Genomic DNA, 26,350 nt, shown 5'->3' on the forward strand with positions numbered 1-26,350 from the left:
TTTGATTAATGACTCATGTGTGATGGCCTGCGCAGTGATACATGACAAGCCAATGGAAAGAAGATCCATCAATGCAAATCCACAGCCATCGCAGGCCTAACTCCAAGAGGTCGGCCGGGTCGCCCTCTGTCACCTGACCCTTCTGTTCGAGCTCACTCCGCTCCATTTGCATTTTCTTCTAATGGCACAGACCTGGTCGCCCTGTCACTGATATCTTGTTTTTCTCCCCCAAGCTGTTCTATTTGCATCTGATAAAGCAATGAACACAAGCGATCCATCTATGCTGATGCTTTCCATTCGTTATTTGCTTCATTTGCACACATAAACCTAAAAAAACAACATTTGTACGCAAACGTCGTCCCATTTTAATCGCATCACCACCAAAATGAATTTAAAAAAAATGCAACCTCGAGGGCCGCCAATGCGAACGCCAACGTTCCCGGGGACGGAATACTGCAGGACGTTCCAAAGTGTCAACCGCTGAGAAATCGCCAGGCTTTAGTAGCATCTGCGGAAGACTTGAATTCCTAGAAAAAAGTCGCGCTCTCCCGGTTTGGGACTACTTTGATATATTCTGTTTCACCCATTCATGTCTTTCGTGCTCGTCCAGATTTCCCAGACATGCTCCTGTAAGAGCGTAGTTCACAGGAGTTAGGGATTAGGACAGGAGGGGAGGAGGGAAAAAAAGAGAGGGATGAGTTGAGAGGAAAAGGAACAATGGCAGTACCGCCGCACTCAGGGGGAAAGCGCTGTCATGTCAAGTCTGCCTGTGCCAATTCCCAGAGCTATCATTATTAAAATACACACTTTCAAAGGAGGAGTACTACAAGTGGAAGGGGGGGGGGGGGGGGGAGTAAGTAAAAGGAGAGGCCAGAAAGCGCAGGATAAAAGCAATCCCGGTGGACAAAGTGAAAACAAATTAAAAGAACCATTATAAAACACAGATGCTGCAAAGAAAATAAACTTCACAAGATTTACTGTTTTCAGAACAAATCAGACATTGGTGGAAAAGCCATTTCTGGTTGCCTCTGCTTTTACAGTATCTGCTCGCTGCTATTTTCAGGCTTGCAGTGGGGTCAAGCCAGCCTATGTGAAAATGGCCAACTGCCAGTCTTTTCCCCAACTGCCAGTGAAAGAGAGTGCTTTTAAAGTGACAGTAGAGCTTTTTTTCTTGCAAAGTTTTTGGGTTGTACGGCATCTGCTTTAATGAGCAGAAACATTATATGAAACTTCCTGCTATTACCAGACATCGTGCTGTATGAGTATTTTCATCGTAAGACTTCAAACTGCATAATAAAATGTACGTTTTCTGTTTCCCCTTGTGCGCTGATTTCACTTCAGAAGTCGCCATATGATTACAAGCCATTACATCATGACCAAAATTATTCACTGCTGTTTAATAGCAATGTACGTATTTAGAAAATGTGAAAGCATTCAAGAATGTAATTTATTAACCAAACTACATATACGAGGCTGTCTGAAATCAGATCCAATAGTTTACAACATGTCAGCGTTTACAGCTCATCAGAGGAGCACCTTGGTGACAGTGGGAATCTACACTCTTCTGTGGCTCAGATAACAGCCTTACTGAAACCATATGTGAGCGAGTTTGTTTGCAAGGCAATGTGTGTGTGAGAGGATGTTTCACCTCAGAGGAGCAGACTTTGCAAACGGTGCATGAGAAGATGAACAGGAAGGCATCCGCAGACTCAATCAATGCACCTCGGCATGTGGCTCTGATCAGGAGCATGTAATCTGATCATGTCAATTTACTTATGGGTAAGTGGGAACCATATTCTCTCCTCCCAGTCATGAACGCTGCAGTGTCATTTCAGACATGTCTAAATGAAACCCTATGCTGGTCTGTCAGAGGAAAAAAAAGGAAAACTTTTAGTGAATAAGCTCAATTCAAAGCATCAGGATGTCAATCAACTCGCAGCCTGATAGCGTCGTAACAGCAATAGACACTGAGGGGCATACGGGACCCCCAACATTCAAATTAGTGGTTGATGAATGTGGATTTATAATGGTTGATTCTTAAATTATTACATTTAATGCTGCTCAGATAAGAATCTGCGATATCACTCAAAAGAATAACCCAAAAATAAGAACGACTACATGGATAAACTGATTTATAATAAATAAACATGTGAAAAAGAAACAAATATTAATAAAAAACTATACTATATTAATCAAAATGTTAATTAAATAATTTGTCATTTTTAAAATGTAAAAAAATATACATATATTAAATAAAATGTAATATAAATCAAATTATACAAGGCCCAATTTAAAAAAAAAAAAAAAAAAAAAAAAAAGGCCAGCACAATTCCAGTGCTGCAGCAGCTGAATGAAAAGGAAATGTGGGAGAATGTCCTGTTTCTTGTGCCCGTGCCATGGACGTGTTAAACAGCACTGACAAATGATGTTTCCTTTAATAAATATTTTTTAAAATTGTTCTAGCCTAGAAAAGTCAATAATCAAAATTTCTTAGAACTCAAAAGCTCTATTCCGTTTCCAAAAGCACACTAAATTGGTAATCTTACCCTGCCTAGACCGAGCACTATTTTCAAACTCATTAATGTAATTAAAATATCTAGTATCCAACCACAACATCAACCCTGCAGAACTGCCAAAGTTCATAATTACAACCAAAATTACAAACCAAAGGTGATTTTAAACTGGTAGAACCATGAAAAGGTTCTGCGTTAAATAATATCAAAGCATCAACAATAATAAATAAAAAAACAGACATCCCATCATTACTAGTCTTGATTTGACAATTTGGCAAAAACACACATATCCAACAGCTGTGTCAGCCACACAACAGGCAATATATTCCATTTATTTGCTTACCATAAAATTATACTGTGCAAACAGAAACATATCAGTGTTTTCATTTCCTCAGTGCAGTTTGTGGTTTTGGTCTAAGTTACACATAAAAAAAAGCCTAACAAGGAAAAAATATTTACTGCATGTAAAAGTACTCAACCACCAAAGTTTATAAAGCACATATTAATAAGATAAAATATAGAAACACAATATAGAGAATTATTAATATTTCAAAGAAACATATCAGACATGCTGACAGCAAGAGGAATACTGCATTGCATCAGGGTACAGCGAAAATTTCACCGTGGGACAGTGCAGGGTCTCAGGTCATGAGAAGTGTCAAAATCACATTTCCTCACAGTGGGAAAGGGCAGCACATCATCATGGCTCACTCTGCCGGATAAAGACACACCAGCCTACTCAAAAAGTTTTCGCATGAGAGCAAGACAAAAAAAAAAAAAAACACATACCAGGCCACCCAGGCCAAACAACAACACAGTCTCAATGCAATGTTTACATTCACCGTGCCAGGGGAAAGACAATGCTGCAAAAAAAAAAAAAAAAAAACTGGGAAGAATAAAGAAAAAGATTTTATTAAAAAATTATAATTAAGATCAACATTAAGCATTAAAACTATAAAAATGTCCAGTAAAATGGAATATGATCAAACAACAAATATGTATGACTATATAAAGTACAACCGGTTAAAACTGCTATATTTTCTAGAAACAAAACAAGCATACTTTACTAAAAGCAAACAAAAAATATTACAATATTACTAATATATATATATATTTTTTTTTTTATTTTTTTTATTTTTTATTTTTTTTTATTATTATTATAATTTTTTTTTTTCAATGACAAATGTAAGATTAAATAATTAAAAAAAAAAAAAAAAAGTAAAAATAATCTAGTCAAAGATGACCAATAAAAAGACAAATCATTTATCTTTAGGGCATAAGTCAGAGAGGAAGCATTGCTGTTTGCTTTTAAGAGGAGGCCATTCATAAAATTCAGGACAAATTACAGAGTAACCCCGGTCCTTTTGCTGGATTAGATTCATATCGAGACAAAACATAGTGGCATGATTCAGGCCTAAGTATTTTTCCTCTCTCTGCCAATAAGGTCCTTCATTTGAAACTGGCCTGTCAACAAAAAGCTGAGAACACAGCGCCACCCAGAGGCCTGGACCGGTACTGTGCTCAGGAATAGGACAAGACTTTGTAACCAGAGTAATAAATCTTCAGGATAGGGAGTCTGAATGAGACTGTACATGATGCAGAGTTGTGGTATGTTAAAACAAGAGCGGCGCTTTGATGCCTGGGCTGATTGCACGTCTGTTGTTTTGTGAGAGGAGGAGCTGAGCTTTATCTTTGAGAGCCGGAGAGCCGCTGTGAAGCTGTGATGGAATTTAAGAGTGTGTGTGTGCCACAAACAAGGGAGGAGGCAGTTTGTGATTACAGAGAGTGTTTGCTGGCCCTGCCCGTACAGATCAGATCAGCTCATCTGGCTGCATGTCCGACAGACACACAGACACACACTCACACACAGAGAGAAAGAGAGAGAGTAAACAGATCTGAGGTTGTAAATGATTCAGCACAGGACTCAGTGAGTGTGGCATACAGTTTACCGCCACACTCGACACGAAAGCAAAACTTATAATCTGCTCTAAAGGCACTACAGCCCAACAACAGACAATAAATGGAGTCCCATATTTCAAATGCAGATATCTGGATTTGATGTTATATACAAATACAGTGGGCTCCAAAAGTCTGAGAGCACTAATGAAAAATTATCTAATTATATTATGACATTTGAGTGAAAAAGTTACATAATTGAATACATTCTTTTCAATGCAAATTACACAATTATTAAGGTCTGTCATTTTTAGTCTGCATTTAAATTCAATTAAGGGTGCATTCATTTGAAAAAATTCATACTGTATTTATTCAGTACAGTAAAATTGTGGAAATATTATTGCAATTTAAAGTAACAGTTTTCTATTTAAATATATTTTTAAACGCAATTTATTCTTGTCATGGAAAAGCTGAATTTTCAGCATCATTACTTGAGATTTCAGTGTCACATGATCTTTCAGAAATCATTTTAATGTCCCTAATTTGCTAAATATTTTTGTGTAAACAGTAGCGTTTCCTTTTTTTTCCCATGATTCCTCAATTAATATAAGGTTCTAAAGAACAGCATTTATTTGAAATGATGCATCCTTGCTGAAGAAAAAAAAAACTAAATAAAATTTTGGAACGCATATAATACGTGAAAAAGTATTTAAAGAGTTGAATGAATGCCATTTGAATTTGATCTGTGGCAAATTAATAACCACAGTGTTGAGCTTTTTAAAACAGTTTGCTCCAAACAACATTGTGTCATCAGTTCTGCAAAAGCATCCGTGTCTGGCTGTTTTTGCTTTAAGATGATGAATGGTGTAAACAGGCGTAGTTACTGATAAAACAAGCCTGAAACCCAAACAAGCTGTATGCTGACATTAAATGGCTCAAAGGAAGTATCCCGTTATCCCTAACTCAATAACAGCGAATTAACAGCTTCCTGTTGCACCTTGTTTTTCCTTTCAAAATAGTCAATGAACATGCGCAAAGAAGGAGACCACCAAGTTTTGTCAAACTGACACTGAATTTCCTGTAAGCTCAAAGCTAATATGACCGCCTCAGTCCAGACGGCTCTTTCCATCGCACTCCTCACATCCTCGCACATGGCCGACACAGAGCTTAACCGCTGCACAGCATGGCTACCAAAGCCACATGTACCCCAAACACTCCTGTCAATGGAAACCATACAACAACAGTTATGCTTCAAAAAGCATTTTCCTTTGGCTTTTGTTCAGTTATAGGTAGAAAAGGCAGACGGACAAAACAACTTAGCAGAAATCAGCACCTAAATGAATGAATTAACTGTCTGTTAGCACTGAACAAAGAAGGACTTGTTGAATTATCTAACAATGCCATGAACCTAAGGCGAGGGGGATGTGGCTCCTAAAATAGATGGGGAAAAAATCCACAATTAAACTAGGAGAGGAGAAAGCCCGATTGTGGTTTCTATTTTTACAGAGTGCCAGCTCTGAAGGATGTGTACTTCTCTAGTTCCTTCCCTAAATCAATGAGTTGTCACAGGAGACAATTGCCAGTCTACTGTTGTGGCTACTGCGCTGCGGCTTTTCTTATCAATCATTTATTTCTGCCGCCTCCGTTCACGCTCAAGGACCCAAAAATTAACAAAACCGACGGAAAAGCAAACGGAAAAGTGACGCTGATAGCCTTTTCTCTTTTTGGGTCTGATAACTAATCATAGCGGAAAAGGATTTAAAAGTGTGGAAACCACAAAAACAATTTTGCTGATTTGACGATGACGTAAAATGTAGTTTCCTAGAGAAGGAAAATGCAGAAAATTTTATTTATTTGTAGAAATCCTGTTGTCATTACATTGTTTCGCAAATCAACAAGTACAAACGTTTGGGGCCAAAGTACAAAAGTTTTTTTTTCTTAGCAAAAATGTACTTATTTATTTTTTAAATAATTTTATTCAGCATTAAATTAAGTGATAATAAACACTAACATTAAAAAAAGATTACTATTCCAAATAAATGCTATTCTTTTGAAGAAAACAAATACTGCATAATGCTTTACACAAAAATATTAAGCAGCACAACTGTTATCAACATTGATAATAATAATAAATGTTCCTTGAGCACCAAATCAGCATATTAGAATGATTTATGAAGATTCATGTTACACTGAAGACTGGATTAATAATGACTGATGAAAATTCAGCTTTACCATCACAGGAATAAATTATATTTGAAAATATATTAAAACAGTTGTTTTAAAATGTAATAATAAAATGTAATAATTTTAGTTTCATGGTATTTTTGATCAAATAAATGCAGCCAATTGTAAATGTATGAAATTTCAATGGATTAAAAAAAAATATTAAAGAAATAATTTCACTGCAATTCAGTTTATTAAACAAATGTGTCATTTGAAAAACAAATGTTTTATTATCATATATTAGGAAGGTGAATGATAAAAGTGTGAAGAAGAGCGATGTGTAATTTGTAATACACTGAAATATAATGTAAAAAAAAAAAAAGAAAATAGTAAGAAAAACTGAATGACTGGTTTGAAAATAAAGCAAACATCTCCGGCAGGATATGTGAGTGGCTCAAGCATTCCAGCTCCAAGTATGAGCCCATAGGAGAGGCCCTCAGGGACCACGGAAAAGTGCAGACCACTTTTCCCTCTCCTTTTCTCCCCCACACCGTTTCATCTTAATTCAAAAGCCACATCCTGCTATCCTCCCATCTTTTGGCTTAAGGAATTATGGAATGATCCTTGAGGTTATAAAATCTGGACAGTCCAAGGTTTGCCTCCAAGGCATATGAACTTCCTCAGACTTCTGTTTCTTAGATTCCCCCATCCTGTTCCCAGTACAAAAAAAATGTCACCTCAGAACCCTGTTGTCAAGGCATCTCATCGGGCTGAAGCTGATAGGACTAATTGTTGACAGGTGCTTCTAATACCCAGCTTTGAAAAGTGAGTCTGATTTACGACAGGGCTTCTGAGGCCCACTTTCATGGCTGCTGGTAACCATCCCTACACGGGACGCCAAACATTCCGGCCCTGTGATGTCACAGTTTTGCTCAACTCAAAGTGAAAAAAAGTTATTTATATTGTCTTTGAGACAGTCAAAGGTCACTCAAATTAATCATATAATTATTTAAAAAAAAAAGAGGAGGAGGAGGAAGAGGAGAATGTAATAGAAAATTATATATATATATATTTATGTATATACACAGTGGTGGCCAAAATCATTAGAACACTAGTATTTTCACCAGCTAAAAAAAAAAGCAGTAGTGTGTCATTAGGAAATATCAGTTTAAATTTCCAAACATTTATTTTGCCATTAATTGTAATAATAAGGAGTCTGACAACAGCCAGTGCTCCACACACAGATCTGATCTCATCATCACAGTAAATTATATTTATATAGTCCATAACATTTCAATTTTAACTTAAAAATATGGTGATGCTGAAAATCAGCAAGACGCAATGCAGTAGCCAAACAGATTATTTTGATATATTATTCTGAGGCTTCAAAATTTGACAAATAAATAAATAAAGTTTACATTTACATTAACTGTTTTTTGAAGCGTCAGTATAGTGTCATTTGATATATGACTTTGGGTGACAGAGAAAGTAAGGTTCTCTTGAGCCCTTTGGGAAGCTCTGCAAACACCCTGCGGCTCCGTATCAGCGGGGTGCTTTCGGCGAGCACGGAGGTATTGATTAATCAGACCTCTGCTTTATGGAGTGGGGAGTGCTGATGGGCAAACAACACTGACAGGCATGCCAGCTCCTGTGGCAATCAGAGAAGTGTGTGTGCTGGTGGGTGGGTGTGTATGTACCTAACGGTCAGACGTGGTCAGTGTAAGTGTGTTTGCAGCCAGGGACAGTGTTTGACAAACATCACAGTGTTGTGACAGAGGTCAACAGGCTCAATCACAAGGTCTGCTAGGGTGACTCGATTAACCCCTGAATGGCCAGGATCTACTTGCTCCATTTCAAATTCTAGTAAGGTGCCTATTGGCTTAGTGAAAATTAATTCAAGAAACGTAAATACATGAAAAATGTAAATATTACATAATAGAATTTCTATTTAATTCAATATGTTACCAAAAAATATATAAGAAAAATAGTCCAGAGTGATTAATTAAAAATGCATAATTTTACCATCTTAGTAGGTTTTGGAACAGAACGATTAGTGTTACTAACTTATGAACGTTTGCAGAAGTGCAAGAGGTGCATAATGTTTCCAAAAAAATGCATAATGTTTGCTAACCATGTAGTGGTGATCCAGATGGGCTACTAGAGAGGCCAGGAATGGGGCTACACCGGCCGCCCTGTTTGCTGCTCAGCTCTTGCTCAATCTCCTCTAGTCCGGCACTCTTCTGGAAACGGCTCATGCGATTGACCACACGTGGAGACATGTGCGTGCGTGCGCATGGCGCTCCACCATACGGATTGATGGGAAAGACATGAGAGGTACCACGAAGAGTACTGATCACCACCCAGCGGCAGTCATGGCTGAAGCAGATGTCCTGCACCTAGAGCAAGGGTGAGAAAGAAAGGAATGAAGCTCAAATCAGCTTTTAGATTTGAGTAGGTTCGGATTTGAAAATGAACAAATCACCATTAAAATATACAAAATCACCATTACAGGATGTTTTTTTGAGTATAGGGTCTTGAGTATACAGTATGAACAATACAGTAATGCCTATCCTTCAAAATTTGGCTTAAAGTCAGAACGTAAAAGAGGTAGTGGATCTTCTTTTGTATTGAGACATTTACATTCTTTGGTTGGAAGAGCAGCTATAGGCTAATTTTTCCTCTATTTGCTTTTCCGTTTCTGCCATGGGATGGGAATCCCGAGGTAACTAGGAATTACACATGCTTCAGCCTGGAATGGATCCAACCTCTTAAGAAGATGCCAACCCCTCCGAGGACCTCAGATAACGACAACCCTGAACCAATGTACAAAACTACCAAATTTTCCTACAAGTCTGATCGCAACATATAATCACTGCTGTTAATAGTGTTCACCGTTTGTTTAAATACATGTCTTTAACTAATTGCATGATTTTTACTGTGCATTTCTTCCAAATGGACATCACCTTGACAGTCACTCACCACTGATAAACTACTCCTAAATATAATGCAGAAACATTTTCTGTGAAGCTGCTTTGTTTGCAACGATTTGTATCATGAAAAGCACTATACAAACAAACATGAATTAAATCGAATTGGGCCATACATTCAAATTAAACCCATTATCAAAGAAAAAAAAAAAAGTAGTGCGGACTTGGTTCTATCCATTGGTGGTTGATTGGATGAAAGCAGATCTGAAACCAAGCTTGGAGTCGAAAAGGACTAAAGGACTAAATTATTTAGTCTGGCAAACACCAACACAGTAATATTTTAATCTCAGTGTTTGTATTTATATATACATAATAAATATACACAGTACACACTCATATATTATGTAAACAAAAACTTTCATTTTGGATGCGATTAATCGCGATTAATCATTTGACAGCACTAATTTTGAATAAAACCATTTATTCACCAAATAATCAAAGATAAAAATATCACGGGTTCCAAAAAAAATAAGCAGCACAACAGTTTCAACACTGATAATAAATCAGCATATTAGAATGATTTCTGAAGGATCATGTGACATTGAAGAATGGAGTAATGGCTGATGAAAATTCAGTGCTGCATCACAGAAATAAATCATATTTTAAAGTATATTAAAATAGAAAATCAATTCTAGAAATTGCAAGAGAGTGGTTGGTTGTACAATGTTTAATGGATTTAATGGAATATTTTTTTCTTTTTTCTTGAGTCGATTGCCCAAAATTGTGTAATTTCACGTTGTGTTGTTAATGTGTGATGTGTTTTTTAAGTATTAATGTGTATGTATCTATGTCACCAGTGTCAAAGATAAATTTCCGATCTGTGACGAGCAGAACGGATAATAAAGTTTAACTAAACTAAATCATATTTCACAGTATTACTCATCCCAAACACATATGTACATATGATGAAATGAAGCGTATGCATGGATGAATCATACACAATATCAATAACACACATTTAGAAAATGGACTGAGTGAATTTTAATTTCATGCCAACTTTAAGGAATGCAACCTGACTTCTGTTGGAATTTTCAATGGTGTTAGTCATAAGAAAGTTTCCGGCAAAGATAAACAGATAAAATCTCAAAAAATGTGTTCCATTAGAATCACACCCTGTTTTTTCAGCATCTTGCATCATGGGCATAGTTTTATAAGACACCGTCTTGAAATCCTATTCTGTTTTTGAATACAAGAACGTGCCTTATGAGAATGAATATAGTTCTATGAATTGATGGTAGACCTTCTCCAAGACATGGTCCAGAAATCTTACACTTAGCTTTCCCATACAGCACTCTGCCGTCAGCAAGGTTCAGCTAATGGCTTTTTTACAGCACTTTTTATGGATAGCCATCAGCTACTGGAATGCAGCTGTCTGGAGATCTGTCTGATTCTAGGTCATTCTGCTCTATCTGTCTCAGATCAGTCTCACGCTGAATATGCCAACTCAGAGATGAGCAAATGAATCAAGATCAATGACCATTTCCTGTTCAGGGACGACGCCACTCCAGAGATTTTCACCTGGAGGTGTAAAAATAAGATTTAGGTAACCAAAGACAAGGACTGAGATCTATAAATTAGTTAATCAGACACAAATCAAACAAGCTGTTTGGTCAGTCATGTGCTGCTCAGAACAGCTAAAACAGTGTATGGCTTCAGGCAACGCAGCCTGGTGGGTTATTTACCTTCACGCAGACTAAGGTCAGTCCGGAGCAGGCTGGGAGTGAGTACAAGCACAGTCAATCAGCCAGCCAGATAAGGCCGGGTGCCTGCGTCCACCCACAAGGCACTATCACTCCTTTTATTTGTTCTGCTCAAGATAATGCATCTTGGAGGGTGCTTGCTTTCTGCAGTTTGTGCTATTTACAATGCCAGATCAAAGCCAACGCATGGCCAGGCAGCAAACCTGGCATAAGCCGGTGACAGATTAACCACCTTTCTCATCTCAGCGGAGCTGCGGGCCACCTCGGCCCTGTGCTCACAGAGGAGGGAAAATGAGAATGTTTTACACGCTCGGTTCCAGCTCTTTGCCATGCCTGGAGGTGCTGGGTAAGGTAATCACACCTTCAATATAAGGAGCAGGAACGAGAAGAACTTAAACTTCATCCACGGGTCAGTAACCAGCCTGCAATTCTGCCTTTTTTGCACCTGGCTCAGAGTGCACTTGAAGGGTAAAGGGACAAAGAGAATTGTGAAAAGGAGAAAAAAAACATACACTAATGGGCTTAATAAATAAGTGCAATAGGAGTTAAAAATGACAAGTCTTTCTTATAGACATAACACTAGACTGTGCTTCAGTTACATGGCACTCATAGGCGAATAACATGCAGTTTTTATTCCACTGCAGTGTTAATATTTGTCATGTAATAAAGGATTTAAATTGGGAGAAATATGTCTGGCATGCTTTTAGACATTGACCGTGTCAGTGAGACTGCGAGAGTGTGAGTCTATGAACTAGAGGAGGGATCAGGTTTGTGTGCATATCCAAACATGACACTGGCTGAGTAAGTAAGGGTCTAGGCCCTTTCGGAATAAATATTAGTTCTACTTAAGCAAATAAAACCTTACAATTTGCCAACTGAAGGAGATATTGTGGTGGAACAGCTGCAAGGCTACATGGATGAAACAGCATTTAGGAGAGAGGAAAACTAAATCACTGCAGTTATTTCCTAAACTGATTTGTGCAATAACCCAATAGATCACAAAAGTAAATTAAACTTTAAAGCACCCAGATAGATTACCAAGGCTTGGCAGACGCTAATGATCAGATCATGTCCTTAGATGTCCGCTTCAACTATTCAACCTGAGTAACGTTCCATAAAATACAAAAAAGCATGTGGATTTGACCATCTTCTATTGGTTTAAAATACAAAAAATAAATAAATAAATAACGGATTGAAGAATGATCAATATGTTTTATCAAATATGTTCTGAGACCACTGTACATTGCCTTAACCTAACGGTTCTCAATTCCAGTCCTCGCTCTGCACATTTTGAGTTTCTATTATCGCTTCAGACGTTTGTTCTATTTGAACATAAGTGCCCTGCGAAGTGGACATCACAGGATATTCCGCCATGATTGCAGTTCGAAACGAACGAATGTCCCATTCAAAGTACATTTTAGTGTGCGAGACGTGAATTTAAGTTGTATATATTTACAGAGGTATATTATGTCACTTGTCTGTGTGTAAAGACGTTGCGCAGCGCAAATCCATGAATGAATGTTCCGAAGTAAAGTAAACTTCAACGGATTTCCCCTGCTCAGGGAGTAGGGAGCAATGGACACTGTGTAGGGTCCATGTCAATTGGAACACAGTTCATGCACGGAGCTCACTTCTAACGAGTAGATTATCTGAATCAGGTGTGTTAACTAAGAGAGACATGCAGAATATGCAGGGGGGAGGGGGGGTCACGAGAACTGGAATTAAGAACTGCTGCCTTAACCTAACTAGTAAAAAAATAAAGAATAATAATAATAAAGAATAACTGTTACAAAGTGAAAATTAAAATAAGTAAATAAAAATACAATACAATTATTTTTAAAAAGAATACCTACTAAAGTGAAAACATTTTTTTTTATTATATTAAAATAATATATAAAAAATAAGCTTCAAATCATGTGACTTGAATAGAGATTGCTGTTACTTCTCCAATCAATTAAACCTGCCAGATGATACTAACAATTCTAGTTTTCACAGCAGTAAAGGAGGAATTGTGTTCTAGTTAGAAATTGTAAACTATATTTTACTATGCTAAAGTGAGGCAAAAATGCAACAAACATCTGGCTAACTGGATGGACAACATTTGTAATTGATAAAGCTGGGATGAAATGGGAAAATTACAGAGCCTATATTCAGTGCTGCCAAGAGCCTATTTCCAGAGATTTAAGAGAGAGTGGTGTAAAGTCGCAAGCGTGACCATATTGTCCCAGTGGGAATGTCCTCTCGTCCATGACCTCATAGCCTAAGATATCATAGGTGTTACAAGCCCCAAGCTTGACCCCAAGGTGCAAGAGTAAAAGCTAGTCAGGAGCACAATCTAAGCTCTCACCAGCCGTCTGAGGTATTTTTAGCAACTTTTCTCTTTTTTTGCAGCCTTGGTGATTGAAAACACATTGGCAACCCTAATAGTTTCAGGTCTTCGGATTCCAGAGTGTTGAAAACTGAACATGGGAGCCACAGGGGAGGAAGTTTTAGAATAAGCAAAGACTAACTGCTGAGAGTACAATTATTTCACGTGGATCCACGTAATTTTGTTCTGAACTGGGGGCAAAAGTTCTCCAAGTACAAAAAATTCATGTGCTGTGACTATGGAAAAGCCCTGATGTTTTTAACCTTTAGTTGGTGGACAGTTGAACAGTAACTAGATCTTCAGATTACAGTTACACTCATATTTTTCATGTATACTGCAGTAATAAGGGACTATGTATCTCACTGTCATGTTTAAGATCAATCAGATGGGTCATACCCACACTTTTTGTCTAACATACAATGCCCTATATACTACAAAAGAGCCCGAGACAGTAGTAACGTGGTCTGAAGCTCAGTGGTACCAAGTCTTATGTCTCTTGACAGTATTTAGATAACATGCAGGGATTCACCGACGATGAAAAGCATGTTCAAATTGCACATTTCCAGAGCCATACAAGCACAGGCAACCGTAAACAGTTGTGGGTGGCCCACAAAGACTTTAAATGATTATGCTAATGATTAAAAGAGTCCAGATAGGCAATATTTCATCTCAATAACTCCCCCGAAAATAGCCTGAGTGTTCATAGGCATTTGCATGTGAGCAAAGAATGGAACGAAGAGCTTTGAAGTTTGAATTAATATCCCATACTGTCCATGTATTACTTGAATGCAAGACAGTTTCTTTTTGTTATTGATACATCTTCCATTTGGAGGATACAAGTTTGCACCATATGTGCGTGCTAAAGGACAGTGCTGAAAGTAAGGAAAAGCTTTTATGTAAATGTGTGTGTACATGTGTGTTCTTACCTTAGCCTCAGTCTCTCCTCTGTGAAGCGTGTATAGATGATGAACCGCACTCTGGGAAGATGCCCATGGGTGAGTAAAGATTTGGAAAACGTGGAAGTCATGGCCAAGGATGTCTGCAGTCACCAGTAACATACCTGTAGATCATAAAAAGAGGTGACATTTATTTCACCACAGTGCACCTTCTTAGCACAACTAAACAAACATGATTCCCCACAGTATTTGTGACACAGGAAGTGATGAATTGAGGGCTGTGATTAAACAAAACAAACAGTTTTCTGAGATAAACTGCCATTTTTACACTGATAACATTAGAACATAAACAATCTTAAATTTCAGAGCAGCATGATGAAAGGCACATACTTAAGAAAATATAGCTATAGGAATTGGGATAAAACATTAACACAGCCTCAGGAAACGGAAAAAAATATATATAAGTGGAAAGTAATATAATGCTTGATTAATATGGATCATTAAATGCAACAAATGCAGCATTTATTTCTTGAGGCTACAGAACTGCTCCTCCATGCTTTTTAAGTTTTTAGGATTTTCCCAGCCCTAGTTAAATTTTCTTGGGGTTTACCATTAGGATTTAGGAACTGGTGATGGGATCAAAATTAATTCAATCTTTCTGAATTGTGGCCTAGTGATAGTCCATGTTCATCTATCAATGAAAGTAGCAGGAAGTGCCACTCGAAATATATATATCAATCTCATTTGAACATTTACTTGCTTTAAGAGCACTAATTCTGGGTTTAAACTGAGAAGAATATACTCAAAAACGTTAAAAAAAGTAAAAAACGATGGCACCCAGACTGCCGTCAAGTACTGAGCATTTCATGAGACACGTTTACATGGTTGTAAAGGGTAATCGTGTTCCACTGCAATTTGTGTTCTAGAATTAACTGCATGCCAAGATCTTCCCTCAGCTGTCCGGGCCAGAGAGTATATGGATCTGTTTTAAACACAACCGCAGGAGAACCCAAGTGGAACCTCTGATGACAGGGCCTCTCATTTTCCCACTTTTATTTGAAGTTAGTGAAACTACAGAAAGTATAAGCTCTTACTGTAAACAACACACTTACTAAACCACACCAGAAAAAAACCCCGAAGCGAACCTTCATGGCAACGCAATGCCACATACAACTTATTCCTAAAAACAGTGTGACAGCTCTACAGGCTATTTTCCACACACATGAAAGTCTGGTCACTACCGCTTTGGAAAGTTTCTCCAACACTACGATTAAGATGGATTTAGCTGCTCGCTCTCGATCTCACTGCTGTAATTTAAGATGACAATAATTAGTGATTTTCCAATGCTGAATCTCTAATGCCGAGTTCACAGAGGGGTTTAATTTGTGGCGAGCATTTATTGGGTGGTCTGACAAATCTAAAAATGAGGATATCGTCAGAAGATCATACGAACTCTCACACACATGACAATGGAACAGCGGCCGTCCTAGATGAGCTCATCTGTACTATTTCTGACCGTGTTATTTTCATTTTCACACTTAGAAACAGCATCTGCTTTAGGTGTGGCTTTGCCATCTCATTGAGCGGTAAGACAGGAAGCAAGGGGGATGGGTTGCGGCAGCGAAGGAAGGGTCACGCTGAGATTGCGCCTACGAAAAAGAAAAACAGAGTCGGCCAGTGAATTAGACTGCGGTTAGCTATTTATGCTGTATCAGAAGACTAAACCAAGTTACGGCCTGGCCATAAACTAACCCACGCCCCAAATGAGGTGCCAAGCCACAAGAAGCATTTGCGTCAACTGGGAATACATGGAAGCGAGTGCCTTCTAATTATAGAGGCTACAAACGGAAGCGCAGAGTGATTAGGAGTTTAGGCGCTGCGGTATGTTTATCTGGGAGCTTCCTCTCCCTCACCCCGCCGCCCTGCCGCTCTCGCGCTCACCCTGGCTTTGATAGATGAGGCTTGGCCAGCTTGTTGGGACACAAGTTTGCTGATGGTACACTCTGTGCTCCAAAAGCCAGTGGAGAATGGAAACCGAGCGCTGGGGCTTTTGTGGCCTTGTTGAAATACAGGGCCTCGCGAAGAGGCGTCAGTTGGTTAGCCTGTGGGAAGCTAAATTAAAAAGAGAGCTTCTCTGTGCTGGTAAGCGGCCATAAAATTTCAGGAACCTGAGATGTTAAAGCAATTTTTGACACATCCTATTTATAACACCTCAATGTCAAGGCAAGAGAGTAATTTATGACTTTTAATAAGAAATTATGTGAATAAATGGGGGTTGTGTGTATTTGAGCTACAGTAATAACGTACACAATCTAATACCTAATCAAATATTTGAAAAACTAAGGGAATAACTCCTTTACTCATTTACCCATTTTGTCATTATAAATTTGCATGACAAAGAACAACATGTTCTGGCACATTTTCTTTCTTTAAGTTCTTTTAGGAATATTGTGCTCAGATCTGCACCAAAATAATCGGTCCAGGATTCTCTGAACAAGTTGGATTGAAAACACTTTCTGAAGCGGTTCGCTTGTGATGAGAAATCAACCGACCCAACGGACCAATGAACCAAACTGTATCATAATTCATAATGGGAAATGCAGTATTCAAAAAGCATCAGTGTCTAATTCTGTGGGTGAGCGTTTTAGTCATCACCGTAAAACAAAGCTCTGTAGCTTAAAAAGTCATTGCTGTACTCTAAAATGGGTGCACTGCAAGAATAGTGTCCCGACAAAGTCTCGATTCCTGCTCTAACTGTATATAAATATAAAAAACTCATAATAATTTTTTTGAATACTAAACAAATTTTGCTGCACTTCAAAATGGTGCCTGCCCTGTGAAAACAAAACAAAGATTAAAATGCAGCATTGTAACAACTGAAGTTCCCATTTAGGAAGAAAGCAAATGATCTACAGGTCTGAAAATACCCTAAAATCTAATTTTAAAAAGCATATAAATAAACTAAGTTTTATTGTATTTGTCGATTTGTATTTCAAAGCTTTTAAAATTGCACATCATCAAAAGCAGTTTACTTCTGCAAGTTAGCATGCTCTGCGTTTATATGAACTGCGAAACACATCGCATAAAAAAAAAAAAAAGTGACCCTAGCTTATCCTTTCATGCAGATTTGGCTGTTTCTCGCTAAAAGGCACCCCGAACAAACCGACATTCGACACCAAAAGTTGTATAGTGATTCTTCATACTTGCATTCATCGCATTGTTGTTCTCTCCTTAACAAGTCTTTAAACACAAAACATCTGCGAAACCTCCTCACAGCCATGTTTTATTTCAAAAGTGTCTTAGCCATTCTCCCCGACCAACTCGATGATCTCAGCAGCCCGACAAGCAGAGGCCTCCAACTTGGCAAAGTCGGAAAACTGAAACAAAAGTATCCCTTTAAAATTAACAACACTCATCTAAGACCTTTGAAAAAGAGGAAATCTCAAATTATAACCATGTGGATAAACCTTTAAAGGGCGGACGCTGGGAATCGGTGCACTCTAATACCGCAGACACGAACTTTATGCAAAGAAGAAAAAGAACAAATAAACACATCAATCACAGTATTTTGTCCTTGTGGCTGCCCACATTAGTTGTAAAAGCATGACCGTGCGTGCATGTGTTTGTGGTCCTTTGTGAGTCCATTGGACGGCCTCCTCTCCTGTCATGCTGCACTTGTGGAGGTGTTTATGAAAGCTGTGGAACACACACGCACACACACACAGGGTTGCACATCTCACATCAAAGCCACCCACTCAAGCCTGGAGCGAGCAACACTCACATGGAGGCCACCCTCACTCCAACCATCAGATAACAGTACTAAGGAGAGGAGGAGACCGGCATGGGTCAACATGCAGTCAATAACTTGTTAATCTTTTTACAGACTAAGTGAGAACTTCTAAAAGCTGGGCTGTTTGATCCAACCTGGAGTCGGCCTGTGTTTGTGTATGTGTGTGTGGAGTCGAGGATGGGGTGGCAGATTGGGGCCTGGCGTGGTGACTGTGCAGTGTTTCGCGGTGAGCCGGGCAGATGTAATGCTGTCTCCAGTTTCCATTCCTCTGGCCGGCAGAGATGACTGCTGTGGATTCCAGAGGGGGCTTGCGAGCACGTCTCACAGAGTTGTGCGGCCAGGAATACTGTTTATCTAGTACGTTGGTACCAAGGATATGCTTTTTAAACATGGTACACTGCTCCTGTGGGCATGCTGGCTTGGAGAGGCACTCAACGCTCTTAGCTATGAAACCACATCCACAATTCAATTGAGAACTTTGAGGAAGGGAGGGGAAAAAAAGTAGGTGGGAGGAGGAAAAAGGTGCCCACGGTTCATTTGATCCACATTCAAGTGTAACGAAGGAGAATGTTTATGTATTTGCTTTACAGCCAAACCACCTGTAAGCGCTTGAATATTAATAGATCATAAAGGCCTTTTCTCGGCAGGCAATCATTACTTTAATACAACACTTCAACGAAATTCACCTTCTAGAGAATCAGTGTAACCAAGGTGGCCACGAGGTCACGTCCATTAAGGAAGGATGGATGTGGAGGTTATCACTAGGCCCACACGGAATCTGGACACTTTTTTTACTCACGTTTCCTGAGCTGTTTTTGGAGGAAATTCAGTCTAATAATAGGCATCATACTGGGATAAGTCGCATGTATATTGTTGGGAAGGTTACAGATTATAAGTTAATTTAATTAAAATCTAACAAGTGGTGTAACTATTTCAATTACTTTATTAAAGTAATGTAATTGATTACATTCCATTATTTTTGATTACTTTTCTAAATTTCCAATGATTGTTTTTAACTATTAATCATTTTCAGACATTTTATGCAGGCAGGGTTAACCTGCAGTCATACTCAACAGTGATTATGGTCAGACTTTTAAAATCCTTCATCACTTAAATTAATTATAATAATACAATTTTAAGGCACAGCACTGAAACGCACTTTTAAAAAACTGGAATACATTTTTATAATTCGCCATGGTGGCAACCCTTAAGCTGTGTTCACACTACAGCGACTTTTGTCACTGCATGTTGTCAGGGGCTGGCGAAGAGGTTGCTAGTTGGCGTTCTCACTACTGGTTGCCTTGACAGAGAATTAGGTTTCTTACCGCTAAATACAAACATTTGAGAGGCAAAAGACTAATTATAATATAAATATGAATTAAATCTGTACATATGAACAAAAATTAATGAGTAACAGAGCCTATTGTTTTCATTGCGTATGTTTATCTACGGCTGAGAGGAGAATGATCACGAGCTCTACCGTCTTATTTCCTATTGGCTGTCGCTCCCAAAAGTCACTCTTCATTTGCATAAATTTGAAGGATTCTGAACTTTGTCGCGTTGCTGGAAATGCCCAATCCGGTCGCCAAAGGCCGCACTTGTCGCCAGAAATCGCCAGCTCTCCATTGAAATCAATGGGATCGTATCGCTTTGTCGCTTGTAATGTGAACGGGGCTTTAGACGGTTTGTAGCCTAAAGCGAATCAAAAAGGAGAATGATTCAAAAGTATCAGAATAGCATAACTTTACAAAATGCCCTTCAGATGGCAGGAGGTATTGTGCACATCAAAAACAGGCAAAGCAACAAATTCATTTTACAGAAAATATTCAAATGTAATCATTAACCATTGTAATCATTAACATTTTCAGAAGTAACTATAATTTACATTTTTTTCTCAGTAATTTACTTTGAAATTATATTACGTATTCCTGTTACTCGCCAACATACTATACATATATACTATATATATAGCCAGTATATGTATGTGTGTGTGTGTGTATGTACAGTGCCCTCCAAAAGTATTGGAACAGTAAAGACAAAATTGCTCTGTTGGCTGTGGAGTCAAGACATTCACAATATGATTAAAAGATGAATATGAGACAAAACTACAGAATGTCACATTTTATTATTGGGTGATTCAACACATAGATGTTTTACCAGCTAAGAAGTTCAGCACTTTTACCAGCTAAGAAGTTCAGCACTTTTAGAGTTTTATCCCTCTATCTGATGTGAGCATAAGTATTGGAACAGTCTTTCTAAGTGATCAGCTGTGTCCTGTTGCATTAATTCTTCACATATTAAAAGGAATGTGTTGTATCAGTTATATCCATTACTTCTGCATTCTGAATCTTGCATTCGATGATGACGCACACAAACCAGGATGAAGATGAGGGAGCTGACTTTGAGAGAAAAGCAAGCAATTTGGATGCTAAAAGAAAACAGGAAGTCAATTAGAGCTATAGCAAAAACAAAGGGCATGGAGAAATCAAGAGTTTGGAAACCACCAGCGACACCAGCAACCAACAACAACCTGATCGGCTGAGAAAACAACAGTAGTTGATGACAGACAAATCATAAAAGCTGTGAAAATGAACCCTAAAAGATTTGTCTGTAAAATCACCAACAACTTCCAGAAAGCTGGGGTGATGCTCTGACAATCTACTGTCCTCAGGAGACTTTGACACAGAATTACAGATGCTACACAGCAAGATGCAAACCTCTGACCAGCACCAAAAATAGAAAGGCAAGATTAGAGTTCGCAAAAAAGCACAAAGGTGAGCCAGAAGAGTTTTGGAACTGTGTTTATGGACCAATGAGACAAAGATGAACCTTTATCTAAGTGATGGGAAAGCAACAATGTGGAGAAAAAAAGGGAACTGCAAATGATGCCAAGCATACAGCCTCATCTGTAAAGCATGGTGGAGGTGGTGTGGTGTCATGGGCCTGCATGGCTGCCTCTGGAACAAGGCCCTCTCAACTTTACTGATGACTTAATGTATGATGACAGTAGCAGAATGAATTTGGATGGGTACAAAACCATCTTGCCTACCAATATTCAAGAAAATGCCGCCAGATTAATTGGGAAGTGCTTCGTATTGCATCAGGAATTTATAAGGGCAAAGAAATGGAAAGTCTTAGATTGCCCAAGTCAATCTGCAGATTTAAATCCGATTGAACATGAATTTCACCAGCTGAAGAGCTTTAATGGCTGCATTAAAGGCTGGTAAAAGTATTTCAAAGGATGAGACCAAGAGTCTGGTGATGTCTATGGGTCACAGACTCACTGCTGTGATTATGTGCAAGGGATCTGCAACTAAATAATAGCTTTTAATCTTATATATATCTGCCTTATGTTCAACTGTCCCAAAACTTATGCTCACATCAATGAGTGGGATGAACTCTAAAAGTGCTGTTCTTTTTATTTGGTAAAACATGTATGTGTTGAAACGGCTAATAATAAAATGTGACATTGTCTCATATTCATCTTTTAATCATATTTGCAAATGTCTTGACTCCACAGCCAACAGAGCAATTTTGTCTTTACTGTTCCAATACTTATGGAGGGCACTGTATATCTTAATGTTATTATGTGGTGTTTAATTGTTTAATTAAGAGATGAAGATGATTTCCATATGTGCGGTCACTGAGTTCTGGAGAGAAAAAAAAAGTTTACTCTGAGATAAAAGTTAATAAAAGTCACCCAAGACAAAGTTATTTTCTTTAGTAAATAATTTTGTATGGTTAGATTCACTCAATGTTATTTACACCAGTCAGATTATCATTCTCACAATACGCGTATGCCAAATGACAACATTATATATGATTAAAAAAAATAAAAAAATAAAATTGCATGTGGCATTTGCCAAGTGTTAATTGTGAACACTGCCTTGTTATCCTCAGCCAACAATTTATGCAGCCATGAAATCGCTCTTGTAAGTACTTCTTGTGGATCTGTCTACAGCCACAAAATGCAGTTGATGCTTGACAGCAGTACAAATCTATTTTACGCTCCGCGGTGGAAAAGCAGAGTCTCCTTGAAAAGCTTAGTCAGCCTAAAACAGGCCTTTGTGTGATTCTTAAAAGCCCCGAATAAATGAGCTAAACCGCAATCTCTAGATAAGAGTCTGACTGCAGAAAGGAGGAGTATGGAAAGAGAGTAATCCTTTCTCAGGAAACAGACAGTCGCTATAATCTCTTTCCATTTCAGCGCTCTCTTTTATTTTAAAGGTTTCGGTTAGCTAATTAATCCTCTGAAACATTTACCACAGCAAACACGATTCCACAATTCTTTATACTGCGATTCAATGTTAATGCCCTTAATTTTGGGGATGACCTTAGGATTTTCTCAGGACAATGGATCATTCATTGCAGCTGAGGTGTTTGGAAGACTAACGTTGGATGTTCCTTGGGAATCTGGTGGAACTTTTGGAGACTAAAGCCAACCGGCCAACCAAACTATTTAAACTGCTAAAAAGCCTCCAAGCATAAAGGCATAAAGCTGTCAGCAAAAACGTAGTCCACACAGGCAATCCTTCCTACAAAAACAAGCTAGAAACTAGAGGTGAAGAAGAGAAGTAACTCTTCTCAGGTCAAGAGGAATGAAAGGGAGGGATCAGGGAGGATGCTTCCATTGAAGCCTTGAAACCAAAGCGTCTGGCTAAGGTTTTACAACTACAAACTGAGGTACAGACTTCACAAGACACTGCTTTTACCACCTTTTGGAAACACCATTAAAAAACAAACAAAACAAAAAAACAGCCAAGAGACAACTTCTAGTTTGTTTGTTTGTTGGACAGTTAATGTGTCTGGAATTGGAATTTTCAACACTGTAGCTTAACTGACTTAAATTATATTTTAAAATTAAATTACATCCAAATGAAAATAATTAAAATGCACACAGTCATTTCTAGTAATTTAAGGACAAATCTGGCGGTTAACATATTTGTTCTACAAGGTCATTCTTGCTCAAAGCCTCTATTAAAAGTCAACTTATTTAGTTGAATAAAATAAAATAAAATAAAAAAGAATTAGATTAAGAATTAGACCAAAAAGACTAGTGGCCAGGGATTTTAACAGCTATTGTGGAGAATTTCTATATAGAGGGAAAAATATTTGAAAGATTAACAAAAATAAAAAATAAAAGACATTGAAAAAAAAACTATATGCACATCATCAAATGTCATAATGGCATTATAAAATAGAGCTCATGCTCCAGGCAAATTCCACTAATGTCCCGCTCTTCACTTGCAATGAGCATTAAAAGGCGACATCTCAGCCTGGGCCTTTAATCCCTGCTGACTGTCCCACTGTGCTCAAGCACGGCACAAAATGGAATGTGATGCATGGTCACAGCCCCATTAAAACACACACACACACACACAAATCTGTGTGTGAATCTTGCCAAATGATAGTTTCTAAATTCCACAAACAAGCTTTTTCAATGAAGCAGATGAGTTCAAATCCATCCTTACTTGTTACCTCTGAATGAAGACATGGCTTATTACAAACTCAAGGAAAAACAGAGAACTGCATTTTAAGTTGTTAAATCGCTGTCACCATAAAAAAAATAAAGATATTTCTTAAATATATATATTTTTTTTTTACATAACTTTTTTTTTGCTTTTTTTTTTTAATAGCTTTTCTATATTTTATTTTCTAGACAACATGAATCTAAAATCTAAAACACTCCAGCTGGGTGTTTGTAAGTGACTCATGGGAGTGGGTGCTAGAAAGGCCACATCCGCAACAGACAAACAGGCACTTCAGATCACCCGTCCCCTTTAAGAACCCGCAAGCAAACACTTGCCTGAATGAACTGAGCTAAACCAAGCTGCCTCGCAAGAGCAGATTCCTTGATGCTTATCAGTTCCGTGATTGAGCAGAATTACAGTGAATCTCATGGGCCGTGAGACCTGTCCACCCTCGCACTGCATGCGACCGTACCCTCACACCAATCGCTCACTCTGTTATCGATTAAGACCAGTTTAGTGCCATTTAAACTTGGTAGAAACATCCTCAAAGGGAAGAAGAGAGAGCAGAAGAGGACAAGGAGTGAAAAACAGATACTCTGGCTAAAGTGAATCCTGCACGCCGCTGTTCGGAGCAGCATCCTTTAATTATGCGCCTATGAATAGAAGCTCCAACACCACAGCACAAGCGCCAGCTACCCGACTGGCTGCCATTTTCTACCCTCGCCCTTCTGTTTTTCGTCCAACACACACTGTTGAGTTGGATTTCTTACATAAGTGCTTTAGATTTTTTTTTTTTTTTTTTCAGTGGAGGTTTGCACGTTCCAGTCAATGTCAAGTCACCACATTGTTTCTTTTCAAGTCGGCCTTTTCTCTTTCTGAAATCAAAACCGTCCGGATGGAGCTGCGGTCGTGCCTGTGGCCAGAGTGACACTTTCAACTGTGGCTTCAACATAGTTAATTTTGGACAAGTCAGGCTAGGCGGCCGAGGCTAAACTTCTCACTTAAAAATCAAGCCGCCGTTCACACTCCTTCACAGTGCTGAGGAGACATTTCTTGCGAATCTCAAAGAGCTGGTTTTGATTATGTGTTAATGATGTCAGGAACGTAAATTACAGCATGAACGTGAACACCAGTCTCGGGGAACGTTCAGCCTGACCTTGTTAGTCAGCATATCTAGAGGCTTTTTTCTGTATCGAGGACTACGGGGATTTCTTCCAGCCTTCCTGGTGCCAAACAATTTCATAACTCAAAACAATTATTATAGCCCTTTCGATTTATGCCCGAGCAAATGAGGTGATAACAGACACATCCCATTATTTCTGAATAAAGTTGACAGGTGAAGGTTAAACCGTTTGAAGTTTACAGCACCCCGCAGTTATCTAAAGCAAGTCGCCTCAGAGCACTTTCCACATGAGGGCAGAGGACGCCTGACAAAGGGCCACACTGGGGGCTCAGCACTTGGGGGACCAGGACTGGGGCCTCCCTAGGCTGGGACAAAATCTTCAGAGTAACCAAAACATTACAGAACGAGGAACCAAAAAGCAGTGATTCTCAAACACAGGTCAGTATTTAACAATATTTTTCAGTTAGCCTGGAAGGATTCGAATTTAACACTCCTATTAATTGATTACAAAAGTGATTGTAAAAAACATTTACAATGTTACACAAGATTTCAAATAAATTAATCAAAGAGTTGTAGACAAAAGGGTCATAACAGTTTACCAAAAAAAAAGGAACAACTGTTTTCAACATTGACAAGAAATGTCTCTTGAGCAACAAATCGGCATATTAGAATGATTTCTGAATGATTATGTGACAATGAAGACTCAAGTAATGTCTGCTGAAAATTCAGCTTCAACATCACAGGAATAGGCTAAATTATATTTTAAATTATATTACAATAGAAGTCATATTTCATTGTATAACTGTTTTTACTGTATTTTGATCAAATAAATGCAGCCTTGGTGTAGCATAAGAGTCTTTTAAAAAAATCTGACTGCAAACATTTGAGTGGTTGTGTACATATAAAAAAAAGGAAATTAAATAAATAATCATGAATATGTTTACCAACTTTCCAACAGTCCAACTCTTGCTATTAATAAACCATTAATTACAACTTTTGCCTCAATAAACTATTAATTTGCTGCTTATTAATAGTTAGCAAGATAGTTGTTAAGTTTAGGTATTGGGTAGGATTAGGGATGTAGAATATGGTCATGATGAATATGTGCTTTATAAGTACTTATAAATAACCAATATATTATTACTAGGCATGCTAATAAACAACTAGTTAATAGTGAGAATGGGTCCCTATACTAAAGTCTTACCAAAATGATATATTACGTAACTCCTTTAAAAAGAGCTATCAAAACATTAACACATTTTTGCTGGAAAATTATGGCATATGATTGCTTATCTTCACAATTTTACTGATAATACTGGTAATGTGTCTCTCACACATGCATTTACACCATTATTGTCGAGCCCTTCACATAATTTTCCCTGCAGCATTTCAGATTGATAGGAACGGTTATGTAGTCACACTTGTTTTTATTGTGACCTTCAA

General features: G+C 38.2%; 1 protein-coding gene across 3 annotated transcripts in view; it reads right to left on the reverse strand.

Annotated features, from left to right (window-relative positions):
* LOC306851595 (BCAS3 microtubule associated cell migration factor-like) overlaps window positions 1-26,350 on the reverse strand; it is a 242,230-nt gene that overhangs the window by 170,238 nt on the left and 45,642 nt on the right. For all 3 annotated transcript variants that reach the window (XM_079387976.1, XM_079387977.1, XM_079387978.1), the window contains exons 14-15: window positions 14,554-14,687; window positions 8,704-8,968 (exon numbers count right to left, since the gene is read on the reverse strand). In XM_079387976.1, the coding sequence (XP_079244102.1) occupies window positions 8,704-8,968; window positions 14,554-14,687 (399 nt within the window). The remainder of the gene's footprint in view (window positions 1-8,703; window positions 8,969-14,553; window positions 14,688-26,350) is intronic.

This window comes from Barbus barbus, assembly GCF_936440315.1.
Source record: "Barbus barbus genome assembly, chromosome: 31".
In the NCBI taxonomy this organism is placed as follows: Eukaryota; Metazoa; Chordata; class Actinopteri; order Cypriniformes; family Cyprinidae; genus Barbus; species Barbus barbus.